The sequence below is a fragment of the Corvus cornix genome, chromosome 7 (assembly GCF_000738735.6).
Source record: "Corvus cornix cornix isolate S_Up_H32 chromosome 7, ASM73873v5, whole genome shotgun sequence".
Taxonomy (NCBI): Eukaryota; Metazoa; Chordata; class Aves; order Passeriformes; family Corvidae; genus Corvus; species Corvus cornix.
The window spans coordinates 1,531,157-1,558,965 of record NC_046337.1 but is presented as its reverse complement, the minus strand read 5'-3'; the positions used below and the strand labels follow the sequence as shown (position 1 = coordinate 1,558,965).

Below are 27,809 nucleotides of genomic sequence, written 5' to 3'. Positions count from 1 at the left end.
AGCGCGGGAGGCGCGCGGCGCTGAGGGGCGGCCGCGCTGGGGGGAGGCGGCAGCGCCATGAGCGCTCCCGGCCCCGATCCCGCCGCGCCCGGCGCCGGCTCCAGCCTCGGCCCGCTGCTCCACACCCTGGGCGACCCCGCCGCCCCGCCGGGAGAGCTGACGGACGCGCACCTCACCATCGTCAGGTGAGCGCGGGGGGACGCGCACGCTGCCGGAGGGGAGGGGAGGGGAGCCGGCGGCCTGAGGGCTCGGGCCGGCCGGGCCGGGCCGGGCGTGGGAAGGGGGAGAGCCGGGAGGGCGATCGGAGCGGGGAGGTGCTGCCCCGGCTGGGATCAGGGAGGCAGGGCTGGGGACGGCGTGGCCGCGGGGGAGACCGCGGGAGACACGCGGGTCTGGGGGGAGGGAGAGGAGGAAGGAAGAGGGAAGGGAGGGAGGTGTGAGGGAAGGAGAGGAAGAGGAGGGAGGAAGGAGTGCATCGCTGTAGGGTCTGCGCATCCCAGAGCCTTTCTCCCCTCCTGGATTTCTTGGGGAATCATCAGAGGTGGCTGAAGGAATGTTGGGAAATAATAACTTTCTTTAGTTGTTATAGGAACTGCGTTGCAGCTTTATGTTTGGAAGAGTGAAGTTTTTAGTTGTGTTTCTCGGGTTTCGGAGCGATCGTGCCTTGTTTTAATAGCATTTCTTTCTGGAAGGTGCTTCTTGCCCATGAGGTTGTGCCTGTACGTGCATCGTTCCGATTTTATCATGTGCAAAGGCACGATCTCTTGCTTTCCGTGTCTCCCTTGAGTTCCTGCCCTTAGTTCTGCAGTGGCTTTTAAAGCTGTAGCTACTCAGATACCAGATTTTACAGGTTTCTAGAAATAACTGACAGCAAAAAAAGTCCTGATGTAAGTATTAAGCAGCAACAGGTTTCTCAGGTTGTCCTGGATGACTGAAGTTAGCACGGTTTGGGTTTTGCTGTAAGAAACTGATAATTTACGTTTTATGGGGTAATTACGGCTCTCCTGCAGGGATGTTCCTCACATATGTGCAAAGTCATCCTTGCTGGTTGTCAAACAAGGATTTTCCTGCAGTGGGGAGCCTGCATTCTGGAACTGCTTATAAGGAATGTGCTTTTTCAGCTCCTGTGTTTCTGTTTATCCGATTTTCAGCAGTCATTTAAAGCTTGCCTGTTAGCTGTTAATGTTTTCTAGAAGCTGACCAAAAAGTGAAAGCCCTTAATGTTTGTGTAGATGTTCTGTAAGCAGAAAACGAGTCATTGCTCACTTTGTGCTCTAACACAGGATTTTGCTGCTGGGTCAGACCATGTGGTGGCATTTTTGCTCTTTAGCTCCTTCAGTGTTGTGTCAATTTCTTTCAAGAAAGCTCACCGCTGTGTGTGAGAAATTGAATGTTAAGTCAGTTACAAAGTGTTTAACCTGTAAATATTGTTTGTTTTCCCTTCCTCTCCTTACAGTCGCTTGACTGGTGAAGGAGGCAAAGCATTCGCCGCAGATGTCAGGAAACACTTCCCTCAACTCTGCAAGGTGTTTAAGGTATGGTTTTTCCAGTCAGTTCTCTACACTTCAATGAACAAAGATGTATTTTGGTGGACAAGGTCAGTGGGCATTGAAAAACAGATTTGAATTCATTTGTAGAGTCACAGATTCATTAAGGTTGGGAAAGACATCCTAGATCATGGAGTCCAATTTTTAATAGGAATGCAGGGTAGTGATAGAGTAGGAAGGGGGTTTTTGGCAAAATAGATCTTCCCTGTGATGAGGAATTACTGCAAGAAAAAATAAAATGCAGGGTCTTGGGTGTGTTCAGGCAGTATTGCACAGTCAAATCTAATCTTCCAGCCAGAAGAGATAGCTGCCTTAGAAACACTTCAGAATTCAGAATATGCAGTAAGCATCAAGGTTTTTTTAAGGATTAATGTAAAGATTGTTTTTAGCCATTGTTCCCTTTTGTTTTAGAAGTTTAAAAACAATTGGAGGGTCAAGTGATAGAACATAACATACATAGCCAAGGTGGAGAACTTGGGATGTTTAGGATTTACTTCAGTAAAGATGTCTGAATTACTGAGAGCAAAAATGCTTTCAGCACCCCAGAGTGTTTTATTGATTTGCCGTGTATGGAATTCAGGGAGGATTTCCTACATGGGTGCATTTTTCACCAAGTGTTTGCTTTTGTCAGCTTCCCAGCAGTGTTGGTGTTCAGACAATAAACTCAGTATTTCTCAGGTACTTTTCTAACCTGAGATTCTGTGGGTTTGGTTTTTTTTTTTTTTTGCAGGCACACATTTCTAGTCCAAACTTGGAGCTCAGTAATGCAGCATTGCAGGCCTTGGGATTCTGCACTTTTAATTCAAATAACACAGCTGAATTATCTGGTAAGCAAAGCAACCTGTGAGTATAAATATATACATCAGAGTTCTTTCTTTATGCCTATCTTGGCATTTATTTTAATTTTGACCAGGTTTTGTCTTTTATATGAGCAGTATGATCAGTTCATTAATTACATCTTGTACACAAGTCTGGTGATACTTTTTCATGCTCTCACACTGATTCTGTTGTACTAACTCCTAGTTTCATTAAATGCTTTGGTAGCAATTAGTACAGTAATTAGTTGTGTGGAATTCGTGATCAAAAAGAAATGTTCACGTGGGAAAAGAGTGAAGAGCCTATTTTTAGGGTTTGGGGGTGCACAATAGTGCTTTTCCATGTGTTCCAGCTTTTACTTGGAGATTTCTGGTGGTTCCATCAAACCATTGAGTGGTTTGAGTTGGAAGAGACCATTAAAGGTCATCTAGTCCAGCCCAAAATATTTCAAATTAATCTGAAGTAATCCAAAATCTTATGACCTGCATTCCTAGAAAGTACTAAATCCCTTTCAACAAAGGTTTTGTTGCTAAAAACTTGAGGCTTTGTCTCAAGGTAAAACCACAGGGTTTTGGTAACAGGGGAGAGGGCATTTTTCCTGTTTGAAACTGGTTCTTTTGGTTCTCCTACTCAATTTTTTCAGTGTCTTCTGCTTTCCTATTATTCAAAATTTACCCTGATTTCCTGTGAGAATGAGGCATCTCTAATAATGTCTATGTGGTGTCTTTTTTTTCCTCCCATAACTCATTTTTTTAATCTGTTGATAAATTATAATTTTGTTAGAGAATGTCAGGCTCCAGGAACCACAAAGCCCTGAAAACAATGGGGAGGGAGGGAGGACAAGCAGCTCCTGTACCTTTGTGTGTACATTTGACTGGGGAGAAGAGTGAATGTGTCCTTACATTTCTCTGATTGTGAGATCGTTCACCCACAAAGTGCAGATTTGTAGTAAATCAGACTTTATTAGCCTTGAATTTTAAAGGAACTCATGATTTCTCCATCTGTGTTCCTAGCTGGATGTAAGTTCTATATTAACCTCGTTAATTTTTATGTAATAAGCTACAATTTTACCACCTTTAATAATAAAACCTCTTGTAGTCCCTAGTGTGAATTTATGTCAATGTAGCAGTGAGATTGACCAAAGTGCTGCTAAATTCACTTAAAATCCAAGAAGTTTTCAAGAATTAAATACTTATTCTGTAGTTCTGGTGTATTTAACTAAAGTTGTCTTCTAATTTTATGGATTCTTATAAAGGTAATCCAGATGTACAACAGTACTAGTATTTATATATTAATATATTTTCAGCTTTTTGGCTACTTAATTGGGAGAGAAAGTGCTCCAAAGTAATGTTGAAGACAATGGACCCTGGGCAATGTTAAGTGAGCAGAATGACCTGGCCTGTAATGAACAGGATTTGAGGGTTTGTGTGTTCTGCTTTCAGCCACTGAAATCCAGGACCTGCTGTCAGCAGTGAACAGCGTTGCTGTGAAATCCTCAGACAAAAACACTCGCACTCGGGCACTTTGGGTCATCTCTAAGCAGGCATTTCCTCCAGAAATTGTGAAAAAGGAGGTGAGTTTCTTCATTTTTCATTTTCTGGCGCCTCATTTCTCACAGAGAGGAGGCTTAAGAAATTGTTTAAAAAGAGGTGAGTTTCTTCTCTTTTTTTTTTGGTGGCCAAGGCAAATCCTTGGTCACTCTCCACTCAGTAGCTTTTGAATCTGAAGGCTATTTCCCATCAAATCTGACAGCCAAGTATGAATTCTTGGAAAACCTGAGCCAGTAATTGTTGCTTTCCTTGAGGGAGAAAGCTGCAGTGTGAGCAGTTGTATTAGAAAGCAGTGAAACAGCACAGGGGAGAAAGGTTATGAATATTGCAGTTTAAAACGAGACCTGGCATAATCCAAACACAATGAAAAATGAAATGCCCTAATTGCAGCTCCTCATGGAATTATTTGTATCTAGGTGCTCACTCTGCTCTTCTTTTGTTTCCTCAGGTGTCCAGTATCCTCTCGACCCTGGAAACAATCCTGACTAAAGGAGAAGTTCAGTCTGTTGTGGTTGAATATGAAGCACTTAATGTTGTTATACGGTGAGTGCTCTGCAGTATTCACTTGTCATCCTTAATTTGAGGGGGAAACTCTTCATACAAAACCTTAGTGGCACTAAATATGCTAAAGAAAAAAAATTTTAATGCTCCTTGAGTTGTTTAATATGTTAAAGATTGTTTTCCTCCAGTGTTGTCCTGGTTTTGACTGGGCTAGAGGTGATTGCTGAGTGCTGTGGTTTGGGTTTGGGATGGGAATAATGTTGATCACACAACATTAGTTTGTGTTTTAGTTACTGCTGAGCAGTGTTTGCTTTAAGTCAAGGTCTTGGCAGCTTCTCACCCCACCAGTGGGGACACAGGAGCTGGGAGGGGACACAGCTGGGACAGCTGATCCCAAGTGAGCAGGGGATATTCCATGGAATATGGCATCGTGCCCAGATGGGAACTGGGGAACTGCTGGGCAGTGCGTGGGAGCAGCTGCACTGTGCACCACTTGTGCATTATAACCGCAAAAGATCACCTTAATAATGACATAACCATTCTGATGCAGAAATCAGACAATATTCAGAGGAAAGCCTTGCTTTCATTTTTAATGGCTTTTTAGGAATTATTTCCCAAGTCTCACCTGTGCTTCCCAAGTCGTGTTCATTTTGTTTCCAGAACCTGCCTGGTTGAGAAATTCTCTGCCATTATTTGGGGGTTTATTTAAAAATATTCCCTTGGCAACAAATTTTAGTGCAATGTTTCCCATAACACTGTTGCGATTCCTGTCTAACTCCAAAGGTGACTTTTTAGGACTGTCACTGTGAGCACATTGTTTTGGTCAGCAGAACTAGAATATTCAAATTTTATCTTTGTAAATATGTTGAGCTTGTAGCTTTACTCTTGTTTAAGTATGCTCCTCAACTTCTGGCATCTGGTTTGAGCTGCAAATCTACGTGAAAGTGAAATAGTTCTTTTAAAGAGTGCTTTTAAAAAGTGCACTGGCTTTAATAAAATGACTTGAAAGGCAGCAATTTTCCTTAGTGTACAGCAAATTCTCCATAAACTGTAGGGATGGGGCTGTGACTTTGCTGGGTCAAAGGGGACACTTGACAAAGTTCCAGGATTTCTAGATACAGGCTGGTTTGAATATATGCCAGGTATTCCCATTTCTGCCAGGTTTTTTGGTGTGTGTGGGATGGTAAAAAAATCCGGAATTGTTTGTCATGGTGTGCTCCAACAGCTCAGGAATAGGAGGATAAAATCAGAGCTCTGACGAGGCCAGTGTTCATGGAGTCTGTGCAAACCTGGCTTGAGATGTTCCCAAAACAGGTGGGAGTTGTTCCCAGCTGTGGGGGAGCTGTCTGGGCTGCTGGGAACACCCAGGGATGGCTGCTGTGCAGACTTTCTGTGGGCATTCCTGTCAGGCTCTCAGCTCCGTTGCCCAAATTGTTGTGATGAAACAGAAAGGACAGCTCTAAAGTCAGTTTATTGTTCTTTTGGAGAGGTTTATCTGAAATAACACCTGAGCTTTGCAGTTTTTAATAAAATGTCAAAATACAGTTGATTTAAAAGTTTGGAATTGAATTAGAGGATTTATTAATGATAGAAAGATAATTTGAGTGCCTGAGCAGTCTTGCTGATCTGTAATCCCTATTTTTGGGGTTTGTTGGTTTTTTTTGGATCCAGCTTAATGGAGCAAACTCCAGCCCAGATGGGAGAAGAGGCTGTGAGGTGGGCAAAGCTGATCATCCCCCTGGTTGTCCACTCAGCTCACAAAGTGCAGTTAAGAGGTGCCACTGCCCTGGAGATGGGAATGCCACTGCTCCTGCAGAAGCAGCAGGAGGTGGCAGCTGTCACCGAGCACCTGATGACCACAGTGAGTGGCAATGCTGGGCCTTTGGGCCAGAGGCAGCAGCAGGAGGAACTGGGGGGTTGGGTGGGTGGGGGCATTGATTTGAGTTCCTGTGCATTGCCAGCAGCTTCTTGATGGCAGAGGTTTTAATGGAAAAATTCCTTTAATAGCAGTGTTAAGTACAGGACCACTGCAAAACGGTGGTGCCTGGGTAGGAGACAGAATTGGGAGGCCTGAGAGTGGAGATGGAGGCAAGAAAGCAAAGGATACTCAGCATTGTCCATGTCCATTCAGATTCCCCATCCTGTTCAGCAGCAGCCCCTTGGTGGTGTTGGTGAAGCTTTTCATGTTCCCCTGCACTTCCAGGACTATGGACTTGCTTGGCTTCTTTATTTTGCCTTTTTCCCTGCTGAAAAACCAGAAAACCCAAACAAGCAAGGTGGTGTTTGGGGTCAGAGTGTGTTTTGATTTTAGAGTTGGAGGAAATGCAAACATTTTAGGAAATGGATTTTGATTTGTTGGTTGCTACCATCAGAATAACAACCATAAATTTCAACTGAAAAGAGAATCAGGTGGTAGCAAATGCTCTGTGGTACAGAGTGAAATCCTTCTGATGTAGAAACAGGTTGGTTGTGTCCCTAGACATTGGTATGAGTGTGTAGTTTTTAGAATATTTTAAATATATTTCTTGTAGAAATTCTGTTTCTTTCTGTCTGCAGAAATTAATTTCCGAACTTCAGAAATTGTTTTCTACAAAAAATGAGACCTTTGTGTTAAAACTGTGGCCCCTGTTTGTGAGATTGCTTGGAAAGGTAAGCAGAAAGGCAGCCAAGAATCTGTAGAAAAGGAGTTTTTTACCAGCAGAAATCTCTTAATTCTCAATTTCTTCCTCCTCAGACTCTGCATCGCAGTGGCAGCTTCATCAACTCCCTGCTGCAGCTGGAGGAGCTGGGATTCCGCAGTGGCTCCCCAGTGGTGAAGAAAATTGCCTTCATTGCATGGAAGAGCCTCATTGATAATTTTGCTCTAAATCCAGGTAGATTTAAAAAAGAAATAAAAATTAACCTGAATTGTTTTGCCTGGTTTAATACATAGCTGGAAAAAAATACTCTGTTAGTGGTCAGTGCTCTGGTAGATACCACTGGGTGTGCACATAATGTTGGTGTGTACATACACATGGTGTGTAGAAACAGATAAAATTCAAGGTTTGGCTTTCTTCGTTGTTTTTTTTTCCTTGTTTTGTTTTCTTTTTAAGGCAAGGTGATAGTTGGATCATTTGTTCTATCCTAATTGTTCTGCTGAGGCTGGTAGAAATAGAATAAAATTAGTAAATCGTGTTTTGTAATGCTTTAATTGATCCAAACAGCAATGAAATGGAGAATAAAACATTCTGTATATTTTATTTCGGATGGTGTGGGTTAACTGGACAAGGGCAATGCTTCAGGATTCCAGAAGTGTTAAAAAAAGTTGTTTTAAAGGTCTAACCTAGATCTGGACAAGTTTTACATCTAGCTTGTGTCAGAGCAATATTTTTTACCTTGGTTGTGCTGCTCGGTGTTCTGAAAGGAAAACTGTTTGGTTTTCCTTTTCCTGGGGCAGATGGGAGCTAACAGAGCAAGCAGGAGGGAATTTCTTCCTGTTCATCACAGAATCCCAAAATGGGTCAGGTTGGGTCACCTGGCCTGACCTCCCTGCTCAAGCAGGCTCAGGTTGGAGTTCAGAAAATTTCATTTGAGTCTTGGTATTGAAAGACTTGATTTTTCCAGAGTTATTCTAGATAATAATTAGAGCAGTAAGACAGTCTGAAAGGCTGCTGTGTTTGAGTTTTGCAGATTGCCAGTAATTGAATTGGAAGCTAAAATATATTAGAAAAAAGCATAATGGTTTAATCAAATGTTGCTGTCCTGTGATTTAATTATTTATATTGCTTAAAATGCACCTCTTTGGTCTCCCAGACATCCTGTGCAGTGCTAAAAGGCTGAAACTGCTGATGCAGCCCCTGAGCTCCATCCATGTGAGGACAGAGGCTCTGGCACTGACCAAACTGGAGGTGTGGTGGTATTTACTGATGAGACTGGGACCTCATCTGCCTTCAAACTTTGAACAGGTAACAGCTGAGAGCAGCCCTGATCCCTCAGCCTGGGTAGGGGGTGCAGCTCAGTCCCTGCTTCATCCTCGTCTGGTTTGTTACTGAAATACAAACTGCCTCAGGGAACCAGTTTTCACTCATGTGACTTACAGATTGTGCAGAAGGAATATTTGGGATTTGCATTCCCAAAATATTGGAGAGCCTGTGGGAATGTCCTGTGAGCATCTCTGAAAATCTCCCCTGAGTGCCATCAGGGATTATCAACGTGTTAAATAAGGGCTGGTTTGTCCTTTCACCAAGAAAGGGTGTGCTTGGAAGAGGCTGCCGTAGGAAAACTGAGGAAAAGACCATAAATGCTGAGGAAGATAGAAAGAAAAATGACCCAGGTGTTTCATTTCTAGTCACATTGTAAGTGGAATGGACATGTTTCTATCCAACACCTGGATTTCATTAAATTAATCTTCAAGATAGGAGTAAAGGGAGGGAAAAGTATTTTCTTAGGATGATCCAACTGTACTGCATCTCACAGGAGTTTTTGTTTAATTAGACATTTCTAATTCATTCTAAATACCCAGAAACTCTTGATTTGTGAACAGCCCAGTCTGTGATATTTGAAATGTTTGGTTTATGGCTTGCATGTGTTGTAGCTGTTTGCCCTGAGCTGGGATCTCTCTGCAGGTTTGTATCCCATTAATCCAAAGCACCCTGAGTGTGGATCCTGCTGCTGCATTCCCAGGAACGCCCTCACGCCTGCCAAGCAACCCCAGCTTGGGCTCAGCAACCCCTGGGCAGAAATCAGGTATTGAAACATCAACCTGTTGGCATTTCCAGCTGCATTTCAGATGCAGAGACTTGTCTGTTCTGTTTATGGTGTTCATGCTTTTTCATTTATAATTACCATTCTTGAGAACAGTGCTTTTCCTGCATGGTTGCTGCAGGGCTCAGAGGTACTGATTTATACTGGGTAAAACGAGGCTGTTCCAGTCAGTATTTAAAGTTTAAAAAGTTGTGCCAATCACAGTGTGAGGACCAGTTTTAATGTCCTGAATTGTGTTCTCTGTTGCAAAGGAACTTTGGGTTGAAATTTATTTTTTCATATATGTGCTATTTTTATATATGTCCTTTTATTTCTGTAGCATTTTTAGTTTCGCCTGAATAGAATAAAATCTTGGAATGGTTTGGGGTGAAAGGGAGCTTAAAGCTCATCCCAATCCACCCCCTGCCCTGGGCAGGGACACCTCCCACTACCCCAGGGTGCTCCAAGCCCTGTCCAGCCTGGCCTTGGGCACTGCCAGGGATGGGGAACCTGTGCCGGGGCCTTCCCACCTTGACAGCCAGGAATTCCTTCCCAATACCCCATCTAAACCTACCCAGTGATGATGATCCATCAGTAATTTTAATACTTTAAATACACGTGAAACCACATCTATTTGAGCTTTATTTCTAAATAGCCAATGAGGGACTCCTGCTTTTTCTTCCCTTTCTGCAAGCTTGGCATCCATGACTTGTGCCACTCTAGACTACCTCCTAGTAGTTACTCCTAGTAATTAGGAGCCTCAGTGATGTCCTAGATGTGGGGAGTTTCCTGTGTTCCCTTCTTTAAAAGGTTCATCTTTGTCCTGTGAGATCACAACTGAATTGGTCAAAATGTTTTGCCAAGGCCTCTTCAATTTGTGCTCCAGGTGACAATTTCCAGTGGAAACTGTTCTGTAGCAGCAGAGTCACACAACAAGAGTTCAGTGACCACGTAACCACAGCTTCCATGGAGATCTGTGTGGCCAACATAAAGTTTGGTCTCCCAGAGTTTGCAGTTTTGGGCAGATAATTTATACTTTGAAAACACCTGGGTGTGGCTGTGATGGCAAACTCCACTTATCTGAGATACCTGGCTGCCAGAGGTGCCTTTCACGCAGCACTGCTCAATGACTTGTCCTTTTCCTGGGAGATTTGGGGCTGGTGGATGTTCCCTTTCTCTGGAATTGTGAGGAACTGTGACTTTTGTCCCTCCCTCAGGTCCTTTCCCGTTTGTGAGCCCAGGCACGCCCAGGATGGCCCTGAACACCAGCACAGCAGGAGTGGTGCTGTTCCCTTCCATCCAGCTCCTGGGAATTGAAATGCTGCTCCACTTCCTCATGGGACCACAAGTTGTGGATTTTGCTAAGCAAAACAAACTGGTTCTTAGTTTAGGTATATGAGGTTTATTTATTTATTTATTTATTTATATTAAAAAATATTTGCATTATCTCCCATTTTGTCTATTGAAATGATTTAAACATTTAAAACTGTTTAATAAAAATTAAAGATGGTTTAATAAATCCTCTTTAAGATAAGTTGTTTTCATGTTAAATGCTGTAAGTACACATACACTTGATTATTTTTTAGGCTTATTTTCCCAGTAAACAGCAAAGTAACAAGTTTATGGAATATGTTTTTTTGTTCTTGTAGAGCCTCTCCAGTACCCACTGATCAGTAGCCCTTCTTTTTTTTGTAAGCATGCCAGCACTCTGATAAATGCTGTTCAGGATGGCTTTATTGCAGTTGGAAAAGAAGTTCCTGGTAAGAACTCAGTGATGCAATTGAAATATTTCCTGGGAAATCAAGGGGGCAAGGGAAACGTGAGAAATCAGCACTTTGTGTAATGTCCTGATGTTACATGAAGTAGAACTGGTCTGACTTGCATTGCAAACTTGAGTTTGGCCTAAATCACAATCTGTCCTTTAACACAGTTTGGGTTTTAGCTGCAATTTTGTGGAATGTTTTTATTGCAAACTGAATAAATCCATTGTTACCTTGCAGATTGTTTGCTGAATGTTATCTGGAAGGACATAAATGGATATGTAAAAACAGCAATTGAAGCAGGTAAAAAGTGGCATTTTCTTTAATTTGTCATTGCTCACCAGTCAGAGGTGTTTTGGTTTTTTTTTTTAACTGGACCATAAATTGTTGATGCTTCATTGCTTGGATTTAGTCTGAATCAATAATTTTGTTTTATTTTAAAGCAATTTCAAAAGGAAAACAACCCCACCTCAGGTCTTTAGTATTGAGGAATGGAAACATTTAGTGGATTACTCAAAGTTTTTTACTCTGGCGCCTTTTTTTCTGCATCCTTCATTTTTCTTCTTAGTAAACTGTACTGTCTGCAGATGTGTAAAAGTTGTTTCCTATTTAAAAAATGTCCTTTATCCAAAAGGCTTTGAGAGTCCAGAATATTCTTAATAATGAAAACTTCTGTATTGAAAATCTAACTGCAAATGAAGAGGTGTTCTTGGGATGAATACAAAATTCCACAACTTGAAGTGTATCAAAATTTAAGTCCTTAATGAAACAAAGGTGTTTCCATTTACTAATTAAACTTGGAGGTTTTTATTTAAACTTCGGAATTTCAGTTATGTTATGAGCAGAATTGGCACCTGAATCTCTGAAGTATTTGGTAAATGTTTACAAATATACCCAGAATTTTTTTGCTCTTGCACTAGAAGTTCTAATGATGCTCAGTGGCCATTGCTTTGTTCTGCTCTGACTGGAAATGTTCTTTATTCCAGGAAACAAGAAAGAAAAGCAAGGCTCAGAAATACTGACCATGTTACTCCAGGCCTTAAAAAACACTGTGAGATCAAATTCTCTTCCTGTGCAGAAAATACTGGTAAGTTTTTCCTTAAAAACATTTTCAGATTTAGCAGCAGAATTGGGTACATGCTTCTCTTATGCTTCAAAAAACAGTTTGGAGACCTTCTTGATAGAATTTTTATTTGTTTTTACTGAAGGGAATTGTTTGAATTTTGCTTTTATTTGTGGTGTTGCTTAAAATATTTAAACCCTCAGAAAAAATGTATTTACATGTATTTTTTTTTTTCTTTTCCCCTACTTAGTCCCTCATTGACATCACTGTCAAGGAGTTGCCTCCAAAAGTATTGGGATCACCGGCTTATCAGGTTGCTGATATGGATCTTTTAAATGTAAGTCTGAATTAATTCTGGGACTTTATTTATGCTAAAAAATGTATTAGGAAGTGAAATTATTTCATGTTCCAGAATGCAGACTTTGTTTCCAGGCCTCACTTCTGAGGAGTAATTTAACTGTCTCTAATTAATGAACTGAACCCTGAAATTGCTGCAGAAAAAGGGCTGATACTCCTTTGTGAATATCATGTGCTGTGTTCCCTGTGCTGCATCAGAGGGGAGGAACAGATAATAAAATATTTAGAAAATAATCACAAAAATAACCCTGTGGAAAAAAGGCTGAAATGATGCTGAATTTGGGGGAATGTTTGTTTGGAGAGGAGCAGACTGAGTAGGAAGGAGTGTGCTCCTAGTTGGAAGTTTTAATTGGCAGATAATAAATACATTTTGTTAAATACTCTTAACACTAGCAAACATGAAATATTTGTGGTAGATTTGAGCAGAAGTCATCCAAAAGATCTCTTGCTGCAGCCTGGAAATCAGCAAATCCCAGGATCTGGCAGCAGCTTCAGGTTTCCAGCTTTCCCCTCTCATTTTGGTTTTGAATTGATAATTTTTGACAACTTCTAATAATTGTGAATTTCTGACTCAGAGTTAAATAGCGTTTATACTTACTTGTGTAAGTGAGGCACCTATTTCATGTGATCAGTGCTGTTTGAACCTTTTAAATTTCTCTTCCAAGGGAACTCCAGCTTTGTTCTTAATCCAGCTGCCTTTCCATAATAACCTCTTGGAATGCTGTGTGACAGATGAGAGGTACGTGGAGCCTTGTGGATATTAAGCCTCCCTTAGAAAATACCACGCAAGTTGTTTTTTCCTCTGATTTCAGCTGGGGGGAAAAAAAAATCTCTTACCTGTGGAATTTCCTTCCCCAGATTCTTTGTGATTCTGGAAACTCTGGTGGGTTATGTCCTGTCTGGGCCCACCTCGGCCCTGGCTTTCAGTGAGTCTGTGATCTGTGTCATTGACCAGAGTGGAAAGCAGGTGGGGAACAAGGAGCACCTCTGGAGAATGTGGAGTATTGTTGTTAATCCTCTGACTGAGTGGATTAATCAGGTAATTAATTAATCAGTGGCTTTTGGTTCTCTTCCCCACCCCAGAAGCCCACAGGAGAACTTTGTGCTGAGCATTTATCTTAATGGTTTTTTAGGAATTATGTGTCTTGAAGTGATAGTGAAATCAGATAGCTTGGCATAATCCTGCTGTTAAAAAAACATGGAAAGCTTCCCTCCAGAAACTGTTAACTTTCAAATACCATGGGTTTGTTTGCTTGGTGTGAAAATAAAATAAATCCCAGATTGGGGTGTTCAGGATGTAATTAGACCAGAGTTTTACTCATGTTAGATGTCTTTAGTGTAATGAGAACCATATAAACTGTAATATTTAAGAGGTTTTGCAGCTTATTTACTAGAAATACGTTGGCTGTGATGTAGGAGTTGCTGAACTAATTAATCCTCATTAGTCATTAGACCTAAAATTCATAGAATTTATGAAGAACGTTTTAGGTGCTGTGGCTACAGTGTCATGTAGTGACAGACACAGGGAATGGCTTCCCACTGCCAGAGGGCAGGGATGGATGGGATATTGGGAAGGAATTCCTGCCTGGGAGGGTGGGGAGGGGCTGGGCTGGAATTCCCAGAGCAGCTGGGGCTGCCCCTGGATCCCTGGAAGTGTCCAAGGCCGGGTTGGACATTGGGGCTTGGAGCACCCTGGGGTAGTGGAAGGTGTGGAATGAGATGGGCAGGGGTTGGAATGGGATGGGCTTTAAGATCCCTTCCAGCCCAAGCCATTCCATGATTCTCTTAAGTGTTGTCATCACTGCAGCTGAAGGAAGTGGGAGTACCTGAGGCCTTTCCTAACAGATGGGTTTTATTCTTGGAATGAAGTTACTTTGGCATTTAGAAACAGAGCTTTTTATCCTTTGGTAGCAGGATCCTCTTGAACTCTTGAACAGAATACCTGATTTCAAGCTGTGCTTATTACAGTGAATCAGGAGCAGCCTTATTCGTCATCCCAATTTTGCAGCTTCATTAATCAGAAAACTCTTCTTGTTGCAGACTAACGAGGTGAACCAGGGGGATGCCTTGGAGCACAACTTCAGTGCTGTGTACAGTGCTTTGTTGCTGCCAGTATCCCACATCTTCCCTGCTCAGGGATTCCCACAGGTAATGCATAAAATTAATTTATATAAAATTAATCCCACCAAATGCATAAAATTAATTAAGAACAAGGTGGGATTTATAAAATCTCTGAACTCTCAGAGCTGACTTCGCTACCATGGCGTACGTACACTGCACCACAGATTTAAAACCCTAAACCTCCAACTTAAAACCCTAAAGAACGACCTGGCTTTTGACAGAAGAAGAAAAAATAAATCAACTTTTCTCTGTGCACAGATATTGATATCTATGAGCTTTTTCTCTCTTTCTCTGTGACAGCCAACTTTGAAATCCTTGTTGCGCACGTGGTCAGACCTGTACCGAGCTTTTGCTCGCTGTGCTGCTCTAGTTGCAACAGCAGAAGAAAACCTGTGCTGTGAAGAAATTTGTGCCAAAATAATATCTGGGCTAGAAGGTGAAACTCCAGTAGTGAGTATAAAACATACAATTTAGCAGATCTCTTCTAAATGATATATAAGAACGTGTTGTAAATTCTAACGGAGTGATTTCTGTAGCGTGGGGTGGTTTGGGTGAGACTTTAAGCTTTAAGAATTCTTTTTGCTGACAGGAGGTGGTAGAGAAATGAAAGAAGGGAGTAAAATTAATTATAAAGCTTTAAATATTCAAATAGTTAAGCAGACTTTAGATTTGTCTTCTGACTAATTAATAATAGTGATTAATGAGTGTCATCATGGTGGTAAATGGGATTTGTGCAGGTGAAATGTGTTTATAGGTGGGATTAACAAATACCACAAACCCAGGCACTGCAATTAGGAAGGAGGAGAAACATGGAACCATCAGCCTTGTACACTGAAATTCAAGGATTTTACTTCTAAAGCTGTATACAAGAGAGGGATTTTGAAAGAATCAGCCTCTTGTTACTGGAATTGCCTGTTCCCAGACCTACACCACAAGGGGAAGGGGTTTAACATTAACTTTGGGATATAAAATCCTTCATGCTTAAAGTTCATTCATGAAAAAACACTGTGAAAGAAACAAGAGAAAAAAAAGAGATTTGAAAACCTGGAATTAGAGGATTGCATCATTATAACTTACCTTGGATACTGCTGCTGATAAACATCACTTTCAAAAATCAGTAATTACTAAACAGGCAAAACTTGAACAGTTTAAGAGTTCAGTGTGAAGTTATATTGAAACTTCTTTTTAGGTCACAGTATCAGTGTTCCTTATAAAGCAAGTTTGGCCTTATTTAGGAGGATTTGGATGGATTGAGGGAGAAAAAAATTAATTTTGATCATCTTCATGCACTAAAAATTAATTGTGCTTTGACTGTAATGGCAACTTAATTGTTGTGCCTGTAAAGGCTTTTCTGGCAACCAGACTTTGTCTTTGAGTACACAGTGACCCTTGAACCTTAATTTAATTGATGTATCTTAAATCTGACCTCCCAGCTGCCTGTCACTGTTTGCTGCTTTAGACACTGTATTTATATCTTATTTATTAGAATGGGAAGCTCATCCTCAGCAGTTTAAATGTGTGTACTGAAAATGGAATTTTATCAGTCTGACCTGATCATGCAGAACAATTTCATCCACCTTTAATTAAAAATTATTTCTTTGCTGTCCTGAACATCCAATGTGGTTTTTTCTGTAGTTTTTCTCTTTTGAGCTCTGCTGAGGGTGGGTTTTTTGTTTCTGAGGGTTGGTTTTTTGTTTCTGCTGGTTGATTTCTGTTTCTGATGATCTCTGTTTCCTCCTCAGATGTTTTTCATGCTGGAAGGCCTCACTCACCTTGTGTCAGTCATGGTGGACTGCATCAACTTTGCACCCTATGGAACTAAATTCCAGCCAAAAACTAGATGTAAGGAAACACTTGGATTTGGGGGTTTCTGTGTGTGGCTTCAAGAGTTGCTTAAAAATTAGAGTATAGCAGAAGACAAAGGGTCATTGTGCATAAAATATTCTTTGTTTTGTTTCCTATTCCCACTTAAAACTGCTAAAGCTGAAGAAATAATTTCCAAAAAAGCATAATTCAGTAAAAAGGTAATTAAAATTTTTCTGCTTCATGGGAATTTGTTAAAGTAGTAAAATGTAGTGTTGGGCTACTGAAGGAATGAAATGCTTTAATTGGAAATGCTAATGAGGAAAAACATAATGTAAACTTCACTTCCAAATAAATAAACTAATAAAAATTTATATTTCTCCTTCCCTCCTGTTCAGTGTTCCAGAATTTGTGTATCAGGTGGTATCTGAGGAGTGGTTGCTGTTTCTTTTCAAGTAGGCATTAAAACCTTAAAAGCAGAGTCTGACCAGCCGTAAATATAAATGAGAAGAATAGAAATCAGATAAAATTACGCATTAAGAATGTCTTTAATTTGTTAAATAAATTCTTAAACTATTTATAGATAGATTTAGTTTGGGGATCGAAGTTCTGCTTCTCGTGCAGACTCAGTGTTCAGCTGTGTTTTATTGTCAGGCATGTTGGTTAAGGAAAAAATGGATTTTTTAACTGAATTTTTGAATATTAGCTCCCCAGACACCCACAGATTGGGCTAAGAAGAAAAAGGAGCCCCTTGGCAAGCTTGCCTCTCTCTTCAAGCTCCTGCTGATGCTCCTGAACTCTTTCCATGAGTTCAGCTCCAAAGAAACCCATTCAGAATCCCTGATTTCTGTGGGGCCTTCCCTCCTGGCTGCTCTCCACACCATCATCAGCCACATCTCGCTGCCTTCACTCATTGGCACCACATTTGCCATTTTTTCCAAGCCCTTGGCACTGTTCTATGAAAAAACCAAGTGAGTATTGGAAGGCTGGGTGGGATTTTGGCGTGGGGTGCTCTGTAGTTGTGTGGGATGGAGCTCGGGGGTTTGCAGGGCTTCAAAAAAGCTCCATATTTCACATTTTTATCTCTTCAGAGGGACTGTGTTGGCATCTCTGCAAGGCTGAAAGGTTTGGTTTCCACCTGCTGGGAATTTTCCTTGGAGGGAAGATACTTATTAATAGAAATTTATTTTCTAGTGGGCACTGCATAAAATTTTCTAGGAAATAAATGATAATTACTTGATGCACCCTCAAATCATAATTTTTCATTTTTAAGCAGAAGGAAATACTGAGAACAACTTGGCTTGGTGCTTTTTTCTTGAGCATAGTTTTCCTTGGATTTATTCATGAAAATGGAAAAGTTGTTGTTTTTTTTCTTCTCTGAGCATCATTTTTTTAAGATTTAGAAAAAGGAGAAGTTGGATAAATATTTTTGAAGGAACACATGTGAGAGCAAATAAAAATTTGGGAACCTGTTCAGCTTGGAGGACACAGGTGTATAAAATGAGTTACTGAATGCAGTTCCCTCACATTTTTCTGGATAATTGTACCTAAAGATTTATGTATATGGAATGTATTTATTTCTCTGGAATTGCTCAGTTTATGGAATTGCTTAGTGGTGCTTCAGTATTTTAAAGCAAATATTTCAGCTTTTTAATGCAAATATTTATGGGGCCTGGGAAATGTGTTTGGGGAGAGCATTAAGAAGGCAATTAAAAGTTAAAGCTTTAATTCTAAATTTGTACTAATTACTACTGACATTTGCTTTAATTTCTCCTAAAGTCAGCATATCCATGGAATTGATAGGATAATCTGGGAAACTCCGTCAGGAAATTGTTTAATCCCCCAACTGAGGCTCATTTCACAAAGTGATTCCATCAAGTTGCTCACTAAAACAAGTTTGCAGTGCTTGAATGGATGATGTGTGAAATTTTGGTGCTTGGGATAAATGAAATAGCAAAATAGGAATTCATTTCATTTGTTTTGGCAGGCTCCCTGAGGTACCCAAAGTCTACAGCAACCTTAACAGCAAGGTAAATTTGCTACAGAAATCACTGGGCTTGGGGAAAATGGGGGACACCAGAGTTCTGCCATTCCTCCTGTATTAAATACAAAATGTGATGAGGGTAGAGATTTAATTTTTAAATTCTTTATTTTTGAGGGGAGGAGCAATCAGCTCTTGGACTTTTATGTGCTGTGACATTCCAAGTTGTTTATAATAAAAAACTTTTAAATAAGCTTTAAATGCAAATATTGCAAACTTTATATGAAAAGTTAGATAAAAACCCCCTGTTTTTTGTTCTCCCTGAGCTTGAGAAGCTGCTGGCAGAGATCCTGCAGTGCCTGCAGTGTCACTGCCCGGGCTCCTGTGACACTGAGCTCCTGCAGCAGCTCTGCCCCGTGCTCTGCGTGGGCTTCCAGCACAGGAACAAACAGATCCGCCACCAGTGTGCCCAGCTCTGGAACTCCACCTTTGCCAAGACCTCCTCTCTGACTTACCCCGAGGAATTAAAGTAAGAAACAGGTTTTTATTATTTATATCTTTCCAGGAAGAGCTCTCAAGTTGTCTTGTATCATTCTGAGTCCTTGTGCAAGCTGGGGGATCTTTTTGTTCCAAGCTGCTGCTCTTTTTCTGCACCTTTTCCCCCTCCCATAAATATAATTTTTTGTTGTTGTTGTTGTTGTTGTTGAGCAGATCTGTGTTAAGCCAAGCCAAAAAGAAAATCCCTCTGCTGCTGCCTGGTTTTGAAAGCATTGAGATGTCTGAGGAGTGCAGTGGCCCCTTCTCTGACACGGTAAATATTCTGTTGACCCCAACAGGGATTTCATGGGAATTGCTCAGCAGGGAGTGAGTGAAAAGTCACTTGGGATTTTTAATATGATTGACCTGCACTGGCTTCATGTTTAGAATGATAAACTGTGCTGGGTTAGTCAGAAGACTCAGATGGTTCTTAGCACTTCCTGCATTGCAAATTTTGGGTTCTGTGAATTTATTTGAAATAATTAATTTTTTAAGTTGTCCTCTACATAATTTAGAGGAGATTTGGGAATGAGGGATGGTTTTATTCTAGAAATTAACACAGGGTGGGTTTTGTGAGCTTGGAGTTTCTTCACACAGTGCATTCGTTGTGTTTTTATTTGAATAGATGGAGAATTCCCAGCTGGATGCAAAGATCAGTGGAATGGAGGTGAAGGTGGGACAGAAACGAGATTCGATATTGGCACAGACGAGTGAACCAAAAAATGATGGCAAAGACAAGTCCAGCAACGTGCAAGCAACACCTGCAAAGGTAGAGTGTTCCCAGAGAGGTGCCCTGGAACCAAATCCAGGATCTTCAGGACAAAATCCTGAGTTTGGGGATGCTGAAATACTTCTTTTGCAACTTCAGCTGCCCAGCACACTCTGATTTAATATTCCAAGTTTTGGGGAGGGGTCAGGCTGGGTGGGAGGATGGGAGATAAAAACCTCAGCCCTCACTCTGGCTGGAGGTTGTGACAGATTCGGGTCTTGGTGGGTTCTGGGGTTGGCAAATCCCTCACAGGATCTGTTCCTTCAGGAATTCCTGATTTTCAGTTCCTCTCTTGTTCCTAACCCAGGGTTTGGGTTTTTTATCTTTCTGCAGTTGAAACTAGAATTTTCATCTCCTAAGACTACAAGTGAGACGCTTCTGGAAGAGGAGAAATCTGTTGATTTTGTGTTTATTCCTCCTGAAACAAAACCAAGAATATTGACAGAACATCAAAAAGAAGTGCTAAGGTCAAAGAGGTCTGTCTGTTACTGTTTTAAACTTAATGTGAAATGTCATTCATTGGGTAGCTGAGCTTGACTTAACTTCAGTGCCTGTTTCTCACAACTACCACAGGTAATTGAGTCTTGTTCTTCCGTAAGAGTTACTAAGTTTAAAGCTAAGAGAGTTCCTTGCTTTGCTGTTTTGAAGCAACCAAATTATTCTTGCAATTGTGTTTCCTATTTTGATTAAATACACTCTCTCTAGTCTGTTTGGAGTTTGAGAATTTGGGGTTTAGATTTTTACTTTGTGACTCACTTGCAGTGTGAAATAAAAGGTGTCATTTTTCATAAATCATGGAAATGAAGGGATTGGGTAAAACAATCTGAGGAAAGGACTCCTAAATGTAAAGAAAAATCTTGAGCCAGCAGCATGTCAGGAGTTAGGATATTCCCAGACTCATCTTAATTGCAAAGGGATCTTTAGAATGATCCTCTTTTTAATGTGAGAAAATAATATTGGAGTGGTTTTTGTGCTTAGGCATCAAAAGCAGTGTGAGCAGGACTTGTGTGGCTGGAACTCCTCTGGTTTGGGTAGTCAGGTGTTGATGAATTCTTTTTCAGTGGGATCCCAATCACAGCTTTTATTCCCCAAAAATAAAGATTTAATGCAGCTGAAAATAGTGGCCTTAAAATACAAAGATAATGAATTTCAAAGAAGAGTCTGACATCCCATTCCTGATTTTGTTCCAGAGTTGATATTCCTGCCATGTACAACAACTTGGATGCATCACAGGACACCACCTCATTTTCCCAGTACACTCAGAGCCAGGAAGATTCTTTGTAAGTAAAAGTGCCCAGTTCTGGTCCCTGCAGGTGTCTCCTTTTGCACCAACGCTGCTGATTCCTGTCATTCTCTTTTAGGGAAGTACCACCTTCAGTAGAAAATGCCAAAGAAGACACTGCAAACCAACCTCAGGTAATTTCCCATTGTCTGATGGTGATTAAGGTACCAGAGTTTCTACCACAACGTGACTTTTTTGTGACTTTTTTCCATTCTCAGCACCAGGTGAGAGGAAATTTCACACCATTGCAGTGCTGTGTTCTGCTTTCTATCATTTATACCTGGCAGGCCCAGTCACTGGGTATTTGATTTCAAAATGGGAGGATTTTTGTGAGCAGTTTCTGATCACTCATGTGCCTGTGCTGTCACAATATTTTATTGGTGTAAAAACCATTAAATCCTAAATTCGTTTTGGGGAGGAACTGGCTGAATAACTGCTGTGCTGACTGTAGTGCCAGTCAGACTGGGTAAAATACAAGCTTTTAATAAAAACTGGGTTAGTAGCAAGTTTATTCATATCTCTGGCAAAACTTAACACATTTTTTGGAGTTCTTTGTTTTGGGATTAAATGTTTTTTTAAAAAAAGTGTCTTTTATAACTACCAGCAGATAATAAATAATTTGAAGGAAGGGTGGTTAGAAAAACCTTGTGGGTGTGTTGTTTTTTGCTACACCAGAACTGTATTTGAATATTCTGTTCACAGGACAAGTACAACTATTTCATTATATTCCTAGGACAAATATTTTGCTGTTTATATTTTTGGGACAGGAGGAAAACGCAGGGAGTGAAGGATGTCAGTCAGAGGAGAGCCCAGCCTGCAACAACAAGGGGGAGTCCAAAAATGAGACAGCTGAGATGATCCCAGAGGAAACATCAGTTGGAGAGGGATTGGAGACAAGTGCTATGGAAGCAGCTTCCGAGGAGGCCTCAGCGCGGAAGGAGAGCACCTCAAATATCAGCAACAGCGAGGAGGAGTCCAAAAATGAGACAGCTGAGATGATTCCAGAGGAAACATCCATTGGAGAGGGCCTAGACACAAGTTCTGAGGAAGCAGCTTCTCAGGAGGCCTCGGCAGGGAAGGAGAACACCTCAAATGTCAGCAACAGCTCAGCTTCCAGCGACATCATCTCTGGCACCCCCCAGCCCGTGAGCCGGCGCCAGTCCTTCATCACCCTGGAGAAATTCGGGGCTGCAGAGAACAGGCCCTTCAGCCCAGCCCCACTGAACTCTGTGTTAGAGCTCTCTGGGAGTGCTGCTGGGGCACAGGAAAACACCAGTGGCAGCAAGGCCAGTGCTAAAGCAGAGAAATCTGGAGAGGAAAATAAAAACCCTCCAAATCCCGAGGCTGACGCGGGGGTTACGGCGATCCGCAGGGTGACGCGCCGGCAGAGCAGAATGGAGCTGCAAGGGAACAAATCCAAGCTCCTGAGCAGGTCAGAGGAGTCCCTGGCCTCTGACAGCCTGGAAAGCAGTGCTGAGCTGTGCTTTGCAGGGGAGGACGTGGAGCATGTCCTCCTGAGCCAGTCCCAGGCTCTGCACTCCGCGGAAGCAGACATCAAAAAAGCCGAGGATACAATCGCAGAAGTGGAAAAGGCCCAGGCACTGGACATGGACTCGAAGGAAAACACCCCCCCAGATACCACCAGCTGCTCTGAGCAGGCCCCAGGGGATGACAGCCAGGTGCCACAGGTGTCCCCTCACCAGAAGCAGCTCCGGCGTTCCTCCAGGAGACGCTCAGAGACTGTGGAGAGCTCCTCAGGGAGCCAGGAGAAGGAGGATGGGCTCCCAAAGAGAGACAGGAGGAAAGAGGAGGAGAAGGCTGGGCAGAAGAAGCTGTCACAGGGTAAAGGTGATGGATCCCAAAAGCAGAAAGGAATTCCTGGGAAAACAACAGAAATCACAAAAGAGGGCAGCCAGCCTGAGAGAGTGGCAGAGGACTGGAGCTCCAAGGACTCTCCTGCTTCCCGGGGCCTGGATGAGGATGGGAGCAGAGGTGGCAGGAGGGCAGAGGATTCCCCAAGGGCTGAGGGGGAAGCTCAGGCCAGCCTCAGCACAGCAGGGCAGAAGGTGGTGGAGCGCCCACGGTACCACACCAGGAGATCTTCCCAAGGTTTGCTCTCCAGCATAGAAAACTCCGAGGCTGACAGCTCTGAGGCCAAGGAGGGCAGCACGAAGAAGAAAAAACACATAAAAGTGAGGAGTAGAAGCAATTCTCTTGAGGGTAAAATGAAAGAGGGACAGCCAGGGAGCCAGAGCCTTGAGGTGTCTCCCCAAGGGAATGAAACTAAGAATTCACTGGAAGCCACTAAAGATGAACCTGAGGTCAGCACAGGTGCTGCAGTGACAGCTGAACCAGGTGGCCTGGAAATCCAGGTAATTCCTGCAGCTGCTGGAAAAGCTGTAGGGTCTGGCAGCTCTGAGAGTCCCGGTGCTCTGCAGGACACCAGCCTGGAGCAAAACAAGGGTGATGCTTCCATGGAGTCACTGAGCAGCTCCTGTGTGTCTGACCAGGATGGGAGAGCAGCAGAGGAAAACCAGCAGGAGGAGAAGCAAACCAGCACAGGGGACTGTGCACCAGCAGCAAATGTTTCAGGTGCTGAGCCCTCCTCTCTGCAAAGCCCTGAGTGTCCAAGCAAGAGAAGCAAAAGGGTGAAAAAAATCAAGAGCTGTGATTGCTGCTTTAAAAAGCCAAAGCAGCAGGTGACTGAATTCAAGTTCATGGAATTAAAAAAGGAGAAAACTGAGCTGGAGGAGCCCCAGACCACCCCAGTTGAGACACCTGTGAATGTTTCTGGTCACTCAGATTTGGAGGAGAGCTTGGCCCTGGCTCCTTGTGCAATGAGCACTCCATTGCACCCTCCCAAGGAACCCAGCACCTTCAGCATGGAAAGCCAGGGAATTTCTGTGGATAACCTGCAGGGCAGCAGTGTGGTGGTGGAGGAGAATCCAGAGGGTTCAGCAGGTGAAACCACCGAGTCCATAGAGGAAATAAAGGAACCTGCTGAGCTGAAGGAGGAAACAGAACAGGTTCTGCCTGAGAGTGCTCCAGGAGAGCCCAGGGAGAGCTGCCTGGACTCACGGGACCAAGGGGAAGAACCAGCAGCTGCAGAAAAGGAAGAAGTAAATGAAAATGGACAACTCGAAGAGGTGCCCCAGGAACTGAATGCTGACAGCAAACCTGAGGAAAAAGAGATGAAGGAGCTAGAGGGAAATCAGGAGGATAAAGGAGAAGCTGAGAACACTGCAGGAGAAACTTGTGGTGTTGCAGATGAAGAGGTGAAGGAGGAACCGTTGGAAACTGAAATAAAAGTGGCTGAAAACGTGGCCTTGGAAAATATGAGTGTGGATTCCCCTCTGAAGGTGGAAGGGGACCCCTCAGTGCAGGTGACTGAAAGCCCCACCAGCCTCCAGGCTCGCTGCACGTGGTCCCCCTCAGCCTCCCCATCCACCAGCATTCTGAAGAGAGGGGTCAAAAGGAACCAGGAGGATGACTCCCTGTCACCTGCTAATAAGGTATCCAGTGGGAATTGCATGATACTGGGTTCAGAACTGGGATGGGGTAACTGTAATAGTTCCAGATACATTGAGTTACTGGTTTCCACTGTGAGTAGCCTTAGAGAAAAGGGGATGTTTGGGTTTGGAATGTGCCAGCACTGACAGGTTTGCATTGTGAGGAGTTGGGTGAGGGGTTTTATTTTGAAACAGAACACCAGAGTCTGTTCTGCCTGGATCACTGCAAAGCCAGGATCAGCATCCTCAGGGTCATCCATGTGCATGTAGAGATTCCTTTGGGAGTCCTTCCAGTCTGTCCTTGGCTGAAATATTTCCTGTATCGTTCAAGAACTTCAGTGATTCCAAACTGAATTTTTTTGTCTCCTCAGACTTCACCAGGCTGTGCTGGGTTCAGTTCCCACTCTAAAACCTCCTTCTCTCCTCCTCAGATCCGCCGAGTCTCCTTTGCAAATCCCATTTTTCAGGAGGGCCTGGCAGATGACATCGACAGGAGGAGTCCTGTCATCAGATCCCATTCCTCACCCTCTTCCAGAAGTCTTAAAACCCTCTCTAACATGCAGGTCAGGGGAAATTCTGTTACAATATTATGTGTGGCCCAAGCATTCATGTATTTACACGAGTAGCATGGTTTTAGTGCATGTCTGTAGTCAGTTACACACAGTTGTAAGAGATGAGGATCAGAAGTGTAAAAATCAAAACTGCTTTAGCCTGACTCGTTCTGTTACTCTGAACTCAAGTGAACTCTGAGGTTTCAGGAGCTAAAATCTAACTATTAACTGAATTCCTACTTTTAACTGAATTCCTACCACCCTGAGATATTTTTTTCCTCTTTTTCTATCCAGCACATTACCACTCCAACCAAAGGATTTCTGTCCCCAGGATCTCGTACCCTTAAATTTAAGAGCTCAAAGAAGTGTTTAGTAAGAAGTGCTTTGGTTCATGTTTCTCTTCTATTTTTTTTCACTCTATTCAGTGTGTGACAGTTAATTTAATACTTCCCCTGTGTTATCCCAGATCACAGAAATGGCCAAGGAATCTCTGCCATGCCCTTCGGAATTTGTGTATCCTGCCTTGGCTGGCTGCAAAGCTCCCGTGGATGTCATTTTACCTCAGATCACATCCAACATCTGGTGAGTGGCTTGTTGCTTTTGAAGGTGGCATTTCAGTAGAAACAGAATTCTTACTGAACCTACAAAACCAGAATTTTAACCAGAATTCTTTAAAAAGAGTAGTGTTGGTTTGGTGAGGGAGAGACTTGACTCTTCTGGAATTCTTCAGGTACTTTTTTGAAGACTGAAAAGCTCCCCAGGGATGGAGACTTTGTGCAGGGCCAGGAGTTGGATTGATGATCCTGTGGGTCCCTTCCAGCTCGGGATATTCCCTGATTCTCTGCCAATAACCCATTTTCCCTCCCCTGCTGCAGTGCCAGGGGCCTGGGGCAGCTCATCCGAGCCAAGAACATCAAGACCGTGGGAGACCTGAGCACTCTGACAGCTTTGGAAATCAAAACTCTCCCCATCCGCTCTCCCAAAGTCTCCAATGTCAAAAGAGCTCTGAAAGGATACCACGAGCAACAGGTAAAATTGAATTTTAGCACCCACGAAGCCAATACTGATGTAATTAACTGCAGGAGGAACTATGTGTTTTTTCCGTCATGAAAAGTAACACTTTGAAACCTAATCCCTGCTTGTCTCAGTACCACAAATTCAAGATACAGATGAGCTGGTTAAATTATTATTATTAACAGGAATAGTGATTGGATTATGAGGCTAAAATATATCTCACCATGTAATTTAATGAGTTTTTTCACTTCGAAAATGTTTTCTCTCCCCAAAAAATGCCCAGGTGAAATCTCGAGTGTTGGAGGAAAGCACAGTGCCTGAAGATGCTGAAAAGCCTGGAAATAATGTGGAGGAGAAATCTCTCTGTGGAGATGAGGAAAAACTTGCAGCAGGTACCTGCTGGTGGCTTTTTGCTTGGGACTTGGAGGGTTCTTCTGTCTTGTCTTCATTCTCTCCTGGTGGGAACACCTCATCCTTTTATTTTTATTTTGAGTTTAGTTTTATTGTTACAATCATGATCAAACCCAGCAAAACTCACCCTAAGGAAGGGTAGCATGGACTGCCTTTGCTGGGTCCCGTGGAATAAATACTTTGTAGGCTGCTTGAGGATGTTACTTTGTACAAAAGCAGCTGGAATTCTGCTGGATTTTCCTCCACTTCTCTCCTTTCCCTCCTTACAGATTTGGTCGACGCAGCCACCACCAACAGCAGCGAGCAGCCCCCGGCAGCTCTCCTGGGGCAGATCCAGGCTCTGGCTGCTCAGCTGAGCTCTGAAGATCTCCATGGATATTCTGGCAGGCAGCTGTTTGAGATGCAGGAGAAGCTGGCAGGGATGGCCTCGTGCATCCTGAGGAACCTGCAGTCCCGCTGGCAGTCCCCTCCCCACGAGGGCCCCGAGTAGCTGCTGCCCACAGCTCAGTAAGGAGGAGTTTGTTCCAACACTTTTCCCCCCACTTGTTTTCCTTACTGCTCAGTTACTCCTTAAATTCTGCATTTTGTGCTATAGGAGATTTTTTTAAACACCTCCATAAAGTCATTCTTTTTTTTTTTTTTCTTTTTGGTTGTTTGCTTTTTCCCTTTTGGGGATTTTTTTTTTTTTTTTTTTGGTTGGTTGTTTTTCCCCCCTGATCTGTGGGACTGTTTCCTCCCTGGCAGAGGTGTTTGTATTGGATTGCTATGCATCTTTCTTTCAGGCAGTGAAAGAAAACCTGACAAAGCTGTGCAATAGCAAAGACTGTGAAAACCAAACCAACAGAGTAATTAAATTATTTTTTCAAATCCAAAGTGTTCTTACTGCTGCAAACTCTTGCTGTGGGGTAAGAGCTGGAGCTGGCAGCTCTGCTCCCCTCCTGCCCCAGCTGCTTCCTTTGGAGCTGCTGAGACTTTGACAGCACACGTGAGGTAAGCTGGGCTTAATTCCTTACAGCAGGAGCCTGGGATTTGTACTGGATCTATTTTTCCATGTATTTTTGTACGACTCAGACTAAGGAGTTCTAAGCAAATGTGCTTGTACAGGAGAAAGACTCTGCAAAGCCTCCCAGGCTTTGACCCATGTCCTTTGCTGGCAGCAGTTCTCCTTGTGGAAAGACTTTTTTCCATGAGGAAATGGATGGATTGGACAAGAGCTCTTTGTATATTGTGTACAGACTCACAGCAGATGTTGGGTAATAATTTATGGAGTTCTAATTGCATGGACTGCATTGCTGCTTCTTGGAGACCTTCAGCCAGAATTCCCAGGTTTTCCTCTGGAATTCTGATCTGTATATATTGTACTGTAGCTATCCAGATGGATGTTTATTGAAATGAACTGCTGCAGGTGGTTTTAGAACTTTTACATGGGCAAATAAAAGAGCAAATAGTTCCCAAACTTGTTCATGGCTTTGTGGTTTGGTGGTTCTGGCTTTTTTTCTCTCTTCAGCTTCCTCT

General features: G+C 42.6%; 1 protein-coding gene across 2 annotated transcripts; it reads left to right on the top strand.

Moving 5' to 3' along the window:
* Positions 1-28: 28 nt before the first annotated feature.
* On the top strand, positions 29-27,758 carry RIF1 (replication timing regulatory factor 1). 2 transcript variants are annotated; one of them, XM_039554681.1, is made up of 35 exons: positions 29-185; positions 1,457-1,535; positions 2,278-2,374; positions 3,806-3,936; positions 4,362-4,456; positions 6,086-6,275; positions 6,971-7,063; positions 7,149-7,287; positions 8,207-8,358; positions 9,019-9,139; positions 10,354-10,527; positions 10,786-10,896; positions 11,137-11,199; positions 11,883-11,983; positions 12,210-12,296; positions 12,982-13,055; positions 13,175-13,355; positions 14,357-14,464; positions 14,738-14,887; positions 16,180-16,279; positions 16,947-17,211; positions 18,228-18,270; positions 18,548-18,750; positions 18,933-19,032; positions 19,384-19,527; positions 19,861-20,003; positions 20,718-20,807; positions 20,889-20,943; positions 21,577-24,321; positions 24,750-24,881; positions 25,164-25,241; positions 25,336-25,451; positions 25,745-25,898; positions 26,167-26,275; positions 26,564-27,758. In XM_039554681.1, exons 1-35 carry the CDS (start codon positions 58-60, stop codon positions 26,782-26,784), a joined length of 6,972 nt encoding a protein of 2,323 aa, XP_039410615.1. In that variant the 5' UTR covers positions 29-57; the 3' UTR covers positions 26,785-27,758. The 2 variants fall into 2 exon arrangements, with proteins under 2 accessions (XP_039410615.1, XP_039410616.1); XM_039554682.1 differs by lacking the exon at positions 25,164-25,241.
* Positions 27,759-27,809: the final 51 nt, after the last annotated feature.